This window comes from Drosophila miranda, chromosome 2 (genome assembly GCF_003369915.1).
Source record: "Drosophila miranda strain MSH22 chromosome 2, D.miranda_PacBio2.1, whole genome shotgun sequence".
NCBI classification, from domain to species: Eukaryota; Metazoa; Arthropoda; class Insecta; order Diptera; family Drosophilidae; genus Drosophila; species Drosophila miranda.
The window spans coordinates 7131248-7142312 of NC_046675.1; the positions used below are offsets into that span (position 1 = coordinate 7131248).

General features: G+C 46.6%; 3 protein-coding genes across 3 annotated transcripts; 1 reads left to right on the top strand and 2 right to left on the bottom strand.

The window, feature by feature from the left end:
• Positions 1-2431: 2431 nt before the first annotated feature.
• LOC108155910 (N-terminal kinase-like protein) lies at positions 2432-7374 on the bottom strand. The gene is made up of 9 exons (XM_017287056.2): positions 6418-7374; positions 6129-6352; positions 5659-6064; positions 4952-5594; positions 4728-4892; positions 4518-4663; positions 4324-4455; positions 3854-4268; positions 2432-3789 (listed from the first exon to the last, which is right to left on the bottom strand). The coding sequence occupies exons 1-9, from the start codon at positions 6796-6798 to the stop codon at positions 3665-3667; spliced, it is 2637 nt and encodes an 878-aa protein (XP_017142545.1). The 5' UTR covers positions 6799-7374; the 3' UTR covers positions 2432-3664.
• Positions 7375-7541: 167 nt separating this feature from the next.
• On the top strand, positions 7542-8761 carry LOC108155913 (ATP synthase subunit gamma, mitochondrial). Its single transcript, XM_017287058.2, has 2 exons — positions 7542-7635; positions 7692-8761. The coding sequence occupies exon 2, from the start codon at positions 7714-7716 to the stop codon at positions 8605-8607; it is 894 nt and encodes a 297-aa protein (XP_017142547.1). The 5' UTR covers positions 7542-7635; positions 7692-7713; the 3' UTR covers positions 8608-8761.
• On the bottom strand, positions 7993-11013 carry LOC108155911 (integrator complex subunit 11). The gene is made up of 3 exons (XM_017287057.2): positions 10684-11013; positions 9597-10571; positions 7993-9539 (listed from the first exon to the last, which is right to left on the bottom strand). Exons 1-3 carry the CDS (start codon positions 10895-10897, stop codon positions 8935-8937), a joined length of 1794 nt encoding a protein of 597 aa, XP_017142546.1. The 5' UTR covers positions 10898-11013; the 3' UTR covers positions 7993-8934.
• Positions 11014-11065: the final 52 nt, after the last annotated feature.

The window sequence follows — 11065 nt, forward strand, 5'->3', positions numbered from 1 at the left end:
AACGACTATGGGATACCTACTACATGAGAAATATATGGATAAACCGACGAAAAACAGGAGGATTAAGGAGAATAGCCGTGGCCTTCCTTTGGCCTGGACACAACTAGATCCCACTGGGTATCCTATAGATACAGGTCCTAAAGACCACTTGATCCTGCGCCAAAGGCTTGATTCCCACTTCTATAAGCCACTTTCTACTTTGTTTCTTATAGGGAACTCAAAGCAAAATAACAATAGTAACAAACAGCATTTAATGCATTTTGTGGCCGCTTCGAGCGCGAAAATTATGTGAATTTTCGTTGAATGCTGTATGCCGCACACCTGCGTGCCCAATCGGCACCGATTGCACCGGCATCGCTTCAACATCGGTGACAAATGGCAACGAAACATATTTTCAAGTTTAACAAGCGAAAAATGAATGGCCAAGATGCTGCCGCTGTTGCTGTTGATGGATTTGCTGCAACTGAAATTACCATAATGATCTCAATATTTGCACAACTTTATCACGACAAACTATTTAATTATACACAGAGGCAGCGGCAGCGGCAGAGGCAATTGCTGTTCGTTCGCTTCATTTTCTGCCGCACAATTAGACACGCGAAATCTGGGAGGGCAGGGCGTATGAGTAATGCAAGTGCAGCTCTATCGTTGCGATACGGCGACGACGACGGCGACGGCAACTGCCATGCCTCCCCCTCAGCGGAATGACTTCAGCGTCTATTAATAGCATTCCAAGTCTTATTTTCTTCTGGTTTCGTTTTGGTTATTTTACTTGGCGTTAAACCTATTTTAGGCATAGCCGAAGCCGCAAGTCGCCACGCCAATGCCTTGCAATGGGTGAGGCAATTACTCACGGCAAGGGCAGCTCTGACCCCCAGAGTGGCAGCTGAGTGGCAGCTTCAGTTGCAAGTACATATTGCAAGTGAAGTTGCAACAAATTAGCTGCGAAACGAGCGCGTGAGAAAAGCAAAGTTGTGCGGTCGCACTCTAAAAATAACAATCTGTATGGGGAGCACTTTGCCAAAGACGTGATGACATTGGGGCACTTCCAAGGAGCCATAATACCCGCAGACTGCGACTCATTTAAATTGATCTTGAAAAGGAATAGAGTTCTGAAATAGATTTAATGTCTTGGCTGTGCTCCAGAAAAGTATGCTACGAAAAATGGCTGCCATTTGAAGCAGGTGGTAAATAATGATCATTCATTTAGTATTTCTTTGTTATGATTTCAGAATTCGAAACAGAAAATCTTGATGCTATTTGTTCTCCATAAAGTCATGAACAACATGAAACAAAAAGTGTTTTTTATACGGCATTGAAATTCAGCAAACATTTGCCATAGCCTTGCGCTTGGGTATGTAATCTTTTGTATCTAACCAAAGTATCATATCATCTGTCCTATCCTAACATATAAATATCAATAATATAGTTATTAAAGCAAGGATGAATCGGTGGCTCTGACAAGTAACTATATAAGCCCAATAAAACATATTAAAGTGATCGACAAACTAAGGCTCTCATTGAACTTCTAAGAAAGTTTAGTCCAAGTTTAGCAAGAGATTGACATAGTCTTGACTCTGGCCTTCCCTTTCAACTGCCTCCCATTCGACTCTCACGTGTTCATTTCATCAATATGTTTGTTCTTTTCCGTACTTTACCGCTTTATCTTGCCCAAGAATCCTCGAAGCGGGCCAAAACAGCTATATAAACAAGTTCATTTTGAATTGTGGCAATGAGCGGGCGAATGTTGCAAACAGTTGGCAAAACAGATGCCAGTGTCCGCACAACCAGATGTGGCAGAACCATTCCTAAAGATGGTATTTCGTAGATCTGGGTCTCCAATTAAATCCCAAAGACTTTTAGTTGTTTTTTTATTATTTCAAAATTTTATTGATGATTAGTACTAAATAATGTTTGTTTTTTTCTTCTTCCTTCTCTTTTTTTTTTGGTTTTTATCATTACCAGTTTCAATGAATTTTATGTTTATTTTTGCAGTCTTAAAAATTTGTCTAAACAATAAATTTTCCATATTTTAATTATATGTTTTTTTTTCTTTTTTCTTTTCTTGCTTTTTGTTTTATTCTAATGTTGAATTTTCGGAGAGAATTTTGTGTTTGATATACGAAAAACGTCTGCCAATTAAAGCCAGGGGGGGCGAGAGACTGTAGGCGGAAGGCGTGGCGGGAGGAAGGGGGGGCTGCATAAATTACAAATATACAATATGTTTGCTTGAATGCATGCAAAAGGTATGTATTAATGTATGTTTTCCCCATGCAAACAGACGCTGCTGCTTCGACAACAATGAGATTTCAAAAATTCAACACTTTTGTTTTTTTTTTGGTTTTTTTTGGGTTATTATTTGGTATTTTTCAAAAATATATTATGGAAAAATTGTACACTGATATTGAGGTATTGGAAAAAAGTCGGCATATATGTTAGGTATATGTATGTATAATCTGTATCCTTATAGATTTGTATGTACAGGACTTTCAAAAGTTATCGACTGTGATTCGTAATGCTTAGGCAACTCTAATAGTTTTCACATGCAATAAATGGCCTTGCGGTTTGGTGCTGTTCCTTACTCGGGGGAAATACTTCAAAAAATTCTGTATAAAAGGAAAATACAATTAATCACGATCCATCCATGATGTAGCAAACATAGGATACGATACCTATCATCATCATCATCATCATCAATATAACAAGTGCATTTTCTACTACATACGATTCAAAAATGGTATTTCTGTGGAAAAGCTATCAAAATTTGTTTCCATTCACTAATTTCTTGTGTTTGGATGGGTTTTTGGGGTGTTCTTTCCTTCTTTTTTTGTTTAGTTGCTGTTTGGTTCTATTTAATTCGTTTCCATTTATTATGAGCTATATAAAAATATTTACTTCGTATTGTTTTAGATTTATGTATTAAAATTCATTTTTGGTTACGCTCTCTATTCGCAAAAATACGTTTTTGTTTCATTTATTCATGGAAATTTCTTTCTTCTTACAGCGCTGCTAGAAAATCTAATATGGAATACTCTTCTTTTCTAGCTTGGAAAATTGGCGAGTAAAATAACTAAAAGAAAACGCGCACACACATACACAGAGAGAGAAACAGGCACACAATGATAGTGGGATCCGTTTCTCCATCTTTCATCCTTTCACTCTCAATTTACACAAGAATTCTATGCAGATCGGACCTTGGACATGATTCCTTACAACATTTCTAATATCAAAAAATCTGCCCTGCAAGGGCATCGCTCATCGCTAGATTTTAGTTGATTTTTCTTCGATTACTAAAAGTACAAATTTGAAGTTATTTACTAACTACTGCTTGGGGGCTGGGCTGGTTTTTGTTTTTCTTTTTATATAAATATAAATTACATTTTTAATTACAGTGCTTTACATTTGAAATATCGTTAGAGCGGGAGATAGAGAGATACATTAGTGAATATCGGTGCCAGCATTAGATCTATAAACTGTATCGAAATTGGAGGCTCCAAACACTGAGATTGCATTGAATGCAAAAACATTTACGAGTACGAAACATGGGACACGCATATAGAAATATACAAATACACTTGGGGGCGGAGGCGGGAAGGGGCTTAAATGTAAGGGATGGAAATAACAGCTATATAACACACATAATGCTGTTATTAGGTTATTACTTTTAAAGCTTTTTGGCGCCCAATTTTAATGGGCCAGTCGCTCGCTGGGCGCGACGAGCCTCCAGTTCACGCTGTCGCTGCAGTTTCTTCTCCTCGCGCTTGCGTCGCGCCTCGTCCAGCTTATTGCCTGCAGAGCAAAGGATTCACATTAGCAGGAGATCGCTTGTGGGATAAGGATAAGGAGAACTCACCCATACCCGGCTCATCCAGCGTCTCAAATTCACCGTCGGCCCACGAATCGCTATTCCAATTGGCATTGTGCGTCGAATTATTCAAATGCGACGAAGGCGGGCTTATGTTATTGCAATTGGCAGTTGCCGAAGTGGGCGACGTATTGCTGCTGGATAGATTGGGCAGCTCCTTGGGCCGCAGCATGCTCTGCTGTTGGCCCTTCGACGGCGACGTGACATGGGAATTGAGCTTGGCCAGCGGTTCGATCAGCTCATTCAGCTCGTGCTGCTGCAGCTGCTGTTGGTGCGGATGCTGGTGCGGCAGCAGCGGATGATGCTGCTGCTGCTGACTGGATGACGTTGTGGAGGATATCGATTGTCTTGCCAACAGCTGCTGCTGTTGGTGTTCCTGTTCCGCCTGCTCCTCCTCCTCGCACTGCCACGAAACGCCATCAGTGTCGAATAAATTATTGAGATATTTTTGGACTTACCGGATCCTCTTCGAGGCTTCCCCACTCCTCATTGTCCCAGCCATCGCGCACCTCAATCAGCGCATTGGTTGCCACCAATGCTCCGCCATTGTTGGAGCTGGCTGCCAGCGGACTGCTGGGATCCTGAGAGGTCTGTAATTGAGTCGTAAACCCCATGAAAGCCATTCTTTAAGGTTTCCCCGCATCATACTCACATCCATTTCACCCCAGTTTTCGTTGTCCCAATCGTTGTTGCCGTAGTCGGAGGCCGAGGCGGACGTCTCATTGCTTTCATGCTCCAGCGAGGTCATGGAGGTAACACTACTTGTGGTGGTCGAAAGGCTGCTGCTCGATGGTTGCTCTAAAGAAAAACACAATCAAATTCGGATTCAGTTAAAGACAAAGGCCAAAGGTTAAAAACTCACCAAGCGACGCTGGCTTGGATAGATTGCGTCCAGTTAAAGGCGGTCTTGGTCTAGATGAATCACTTTGGCTGCGATAGAACTTGGCTGTAACGGCCGTCACAGCCCATCCCGCCCAGGTGGCCGCAGCATTACCAATCGATGGGGTAGCCGTATGCACATCGGCCTCTGCAGAAATAAATATTTTAGCATTTCGTTTAGAGATTAATCGGGTTTAAAAGTCTCACCCATCGTCTCACGCAAACTGGGATCCTCGGAGACCTTCTCCAGCTTGCCCAGGAATCCGCGTATGGTTTTAAAGGCCGGATCGCGTACCGTCTTCTCCGGGTCAACAGTCAGCGAACACAGCGATGGCAAGACTCGATTGGCCACCTCGCTGAGCAAAAAGTACTGCTGTGTGGCGGCCAGCGCCAGGACGCCGGCCACACGGGCCGGCGGGAATGGATCACGCATGGCACGAATGAAGGCAGAGACGAGGACACGCTGACGCACCTGCGGATGCAAATGCGGTGCAATCTTGCCCAGGCACACGGTCGTATTGGTCCGGATGCCACCCTGATCATCGCGTGCCTGAAGACGCGCAAAATGCCGCAACACCTCCACATTGAGATTATTGTAATTCAGCTTGGGGGCCAAGTGAATGATCGATTTGACCGTCTGCTCCCGAATGGTGGCGTTTGTGTCTAGAAAGCCATGAGCCACCTGCGGGAATATCTGATCGTTGACCACCTGTGGCTGCAGATGGGCTATGAACAGATCCAACTGCTGGAGCAAACGTGACCGAGTCACACGATCCGTCGAGGCAAACAACTTGACGACGCACGGCACGATCCGCTTCTGATACTCCACCTCGTCCAAAAGTTTTCCCAACTGCAAAAGGGAATCATAAATACAGTGATTGATTGCCCTTAAAATCGAATAACCATTGACATACCTTGAACATGGGGGCCAGCACAGCGGAGCCCGCATCTCCATACTCGTAAGAGTTTATCAGCTGTGGAAGTATCTTGTGCTTGCACACATTATCCGGGAAGTTGTCCAGGTGCGTGGTGAGGCCACTAAAGAACCGATTCTTTTCCGCCTTGTCTTTGATTTGGATTTCCTCCAGAAAGAGCAGCGTGTCGACCAAATCGTTCTTGAAGAAGCCGCCTGGCTTCCGACAACGGGTTATGATATCCGCCGGATTGGGGCGATTCGAAGGCGAGGCACCCACCAGCTCACAGTAGAGCGACTGTAGGGATTTGGGTATGTGATCGATATCCTTGAGGTTCGAGCGCTGCTTAAGAACCCCATTAAAAGCCTCCCACACGAGGCAGCCCAGGCCCCACATGTCCACAGAACTGAGCGGGGAAAAACCACAAAGTTTAAGTAAATTACAAAGAAAGAGCTTTATCAGAGTTCTACCATTTAGTGGCCGCCTTGAGCTTGCTCTGATCGTTCTTCTCGGGTGAGTCGTAGACCTCCAGCGTGACTGGAATCTTCACCGGCGGCATGGGGTTGCCATCGGCGGCGGAAACATACTCCAGGCTGCCCAGCTTCCACTCGCCCGAAGCGTTGACAAACACCGACCAGGCAGACACGTTGTTATGCCTCAGATTGCCATCGTTGTTGAGGAAGGACAGTGCACGCTGAAAGAGGATTAGTTGAATCAGTTGGAACATTTTTGGAGTGCCATCACAGTGCCATCACTTACCGTGATCTGGAAGATGCCCCAGGCCAGGTAGAGGCCCTTCTGGACATTGTCTGTGGCCAGTTTGGTGAAATATGTGCCCAGTGGATCCACCGCCTCCGTGGCCACGTACAGCATCTTGTCCGTCTCCAGTGAGTCCAAGTACTGCAGTATGCTCGGGTGACGCAACGTTTTCAGCCGCTTCAATGCCGCCTTGGCCAGCTCACATTTCGTGTCAGAGCCGCTGCGTATGTCATAGACAAAGACGGAGACCTCCTCGAGGGTACCTTTGCGTTTGGCCTTGTGCAGCGTCCATATGGAGTAGTTGTCGAAGCCACTGACTGGTTCACCAATGTCGTAGGGGAAGTCTTTGGAGGAGTCGCGCGAGAAGAACGACCACATCATGTGTTTTGCTCGACGGCTCAATATTTTGTTACTGTTGTGTCACCACCACCACGACGCAACAACGACGACGACGGCTCCAACAACACTGCGCACCCAGCACACACACTCAAACACTCTATTGCACACACACACACTCACGCAGCTGTTGCTGTTGATTATTGTTGAAGGCACCTAGTTGCACTTGTGTTAAGCTGCACTTTTCGTTTGATTTTGCCAGCTGGTATAGTTTCTCGAATGCACTGAATGTGGGGCTTTATCTTTATCTCCGTCATACGTTGGCCAGCCCGCCTTGCAGCTTTGGACCTCTTTTTCCACCCGTTTGGTTTGTCTACGTCTGTCGTGTCGTCTCCTCTCCTGTGCGCAGCAACAATTTTCCAGCACACAGCACTCGTTGGTGGGGGGCCTTGTTATCCGCTCTGAGTTTTGTGTGGTTTCATTGTTCAAGTCGGAAGTCGAATAAGTGTCGAGCTTGGCTTTGGGGGGAGGAGGAAGTTAAATTAGGTTTCGTAAAATATTTCTAATCTTTTCCCGAGCACGTCAGCTTTTTCTCTTCTTCTTTGAACTATCGCAGCAGCCACCAGCTGATTGTCGCGGGTTACATTTTGGTATAGTATCGATAGGTGGACTTTTATGCGATTATGGTGTAGAAACTCCTTCATTTGAATATAGTTTTCTTGTCGTTTGCAAAATATCTCAAGAGGGCAATCATTTAACTGACAGATCAAAATATAACCATACAACTTAACTTCAGCTGCTTTGTTATCAGAATATATCTATAGATTATCGATATACTAATCGGTGTTATAACATCGTCGTCGCGCAGCCAACTTAACGCAGGTAAATTTTCGTCTGCCCATTTGCCGTGTGTAATTTTTTGCCAATTTTTCGAGCAGGGAATCTTCAAGAGCTCACAGGATGATGATGCAACGCACTACGCTTTTGCTGCCCATGGCCATTGAAGCCACCATGCTGGCCCAGCAGCAGCGTGGCATGGCCACTTTAAAGACCATTTCCATGCGTCTGAAATCCGTGAAGAACATTCAGAAAATTACGCAATCGATGAAGATGGTGTCCGCGGCCAAGTACGCCCGTGCCGAGCGTGATTTGAAGGCGGCGCGTCCCTATGGAATCGGTGCTCAGCAGTTTTTCGAAAAGACTGAGATCGTGCCGGATGAGAAGGCCGAGCCCAAGAAGCTCTTCATCGCCGTAACATCGGACCGTGGTCTGTGCGGTGCTGTTCACACTGGTGTGGCGCGTCTGATCCGTGGCGAGATGGCTACCGAACATGCCAACACCAAGATCTTCTGCGTGGGAGACAAGTCCCGTGCTATTCTGGCCCGTCTGTACGGCAAGAATATCCTGATGGTGGCCAACGAAATCGGTCGTCTGCCCCCCACTTTCCTGGATGCCTCGAAGATCGCCCATGAGGTCCTAAACACTGGCTACGAGTACACCGAGGGCAAGATCGTGTACAACAAGTTCAGGTCCGTTGTCTCGTACCAGTGCAGCACACTGCCCATCTACGGTGGCCCCACTGTCGAGAAGTCGGAGAAACTGGCCACTTACGACTCGCTCGACAGCGATGTCGTCAAGAGCTACTTGGAGTTCTCGCTGGCCTCCCTCATCTTCTACACCATGAAGGAGGGTGCCTGCTCGGAGCAGTCCTCCCGTATGACGGCCATGGACAATGCTTCCAAGAACGCCGGTGAGATGATTGACAAACTTACTCTCACATTCAACCGCACCCGACAGGCTGTCATCACTCGCGAGCTGATTGAGATCATCTCTGGTGCTGCTGCCCTCACATAAGCTGTCCTGTCCTGATCCAGAAACTCCAGTTCGAACAGCTCCAACGATATATAAAGTAATTGCATATGATTCAGGGCGCCAGGAGCGACGCCTTGGATTACATTAATGTTAAAGTCTTTCTGAATAACTCCCAGAATAAATAGCGTGGAACGAACGAACCTAACCTTTGGGCCCTGGTTTTGGATATCGGATTATTTCTTTTATTTCATTTTTTCCATTCATTTAGATATTTAGAAAACGATATCAATCAACCCTTTGTGCTTAGCAAACTATGGAATTAAGGTATATAGTATGTCGGGGAGTTTCGCTGGGCTCCGTGGCCAGGATCTAGCACATATTCTGCAGTACATTGAGTATGTAGGCACCGATGTCCTCGTCCTGGTTGGTCCATGAAATCAGCAGGGTTTTCTGCTTGGGATCCTTGGCATCCTCCTCGACCTTCACCTCAACGGATTCAATGGTAATGGAACCATTTTCTTGCAGTTCCACCGTCCAGCCGACTAGTTTTTCCTCCAGCAGTGTCTGCAGTCGTTCGCTGGTAAGCCCCGTCGGACCGGGATCATCAATTTTCACCTTGGACGTGAAGCGCATCACATGCCGATTGATGCCGATCTCCTTGAGGGCATCTGTTAGATTTTGCAGCATTATTCGATTGTCCTTCATCACCAGTACGCCGTGGATGAGTCGTCGTCGCTTCGGATCCGGCGGCTGAGCGTTGTACGACCGAGCCTCGGCCTTTAGCAGGGAAACGGCAGCGTCTACGGGTATTCTAACGGGCGTGGAGATCACACAGGTCTCGCCATTGGCGGGCATGTAAGTTTCCAAATTGAACTCGTCCTTGATCTTCGATCGCAAAAACTTCATCTTCTCCGCCTCCCCATGGACGAGCATTACGTTCTTCGGCTCACAGTTTTGAATGAGCTGCATTATGCCTGCAATAAAGGGAAAAGTTCTTTAGAGAAGCTCTTGGGATAGTGAATGCTACAAACCTTTGGCATCGGCGTGCGCCGAAAAGCTCATGTACTCCACTGCCATTTTGACCTCAACCACCTGACGATTTTCGAACTCAACCTTCTTCGCACCGCCGAGGATCTTGTTGCCCACGGTGCCCTGGACACAGTAGCCGGGCATGATGACCATGTTGTTCTCGTTGGGCGCCCACTTTTTGAATATTTGCAGCGAGAGGCCGGCATGCAACATGCCAGGAGTGGCAAACACAACCATAGCACCGGGGTTATCAATGTAAGCCTTATCAAATGGTTTTATGTGCTTGAAATCAAACATATTACGATGGACGAATGTCTTGCGAATCTTCTGGTTCGTCCATGTTATGAACATCTTGTAGTACGTGTTGGCCTTCTCGGTGAGGCCCAGAGCAAAGTAGATGGGATATTTGAGGTTCATGCGCTCCCAGTAGGTCTCCAGCAGAATACACAGCTCCTGGGCCCGCCCCAGGGCAAAGACCGGTATCAACACTTTGCCGCCACGCGCCACGCATTCGTGCACCTTCTTGAGGAAGTCGCGTTCACGACAGCGCTTCGAGTCGCGTATTGTGGTGGCATAGGTGCTTTCCGAGATGAGCAGATCGGGTCGGCACTTGTCGATCCAGGCAGCGCCCAGATGGCGATCCGGCGTCATGTTGTAGTCACCGGTGTAGACGACGCTTTGGGAGCCAACCTTAATCCAGAACATGGCCGCGCCCAGCACGTGACCGGCATAGTAGGCCTTAATCTCCAGATCCGTGTCCACCATCATGCTCTGATGCAGGGTCACTGGAATGACCTTCTTCATGCAGTCCTTGATCATTTGCGTGGTGAAGAAGTTGGACTCGCCCTTCCGCTCCACGGCCACCTTTCGCATATCCTCGAGGAGGATCGGTGCAATCGCCTTGGTCGGATGTGTCATGTAAATGGGCCCGTTGTAGCCCACTATCTCCGACATGTAGGGCAAAGCGCCACAGTGATCTGAATACCCAACCATTGATAAGTACATACATTTAGGGGCAAACGATTAGACTCTCATTAAATTTCATCAGAGATAAGGAGCGTTGGGGGCCAAGGCGTGGTAGGTACTCACCCAGGTGGAAGTGGGAAATGATCACACAGTCGATGTGGCTGGTTATGGGTCCTTCGGGCACAATGTAGGAAAAGTCCGGGAATCGCCGCTCGTCATTGTAGCCCATATGCATGCCGCAGTCAAGCATTATATTTTTGCCGCCCATCGTCAGCAGCAGGCAACTGCGGCCCACATCCTGGCCGGCACCGAGTGGTGTTATTTTTATGTCCGGCATGCCAAGTGCAGGTCGCTCAACCGCCCGTTTTCGTTGCTCAACAATTAATTATTTTAGCAATTAAAAAGCGTAAAATTTTCCGTGCCAATTTGTAAACACAGCAAGAATCTATAAAATATACCGTCCGACCCTCAGAAATATACCAAAAGATAACTCATCTCATTTTAA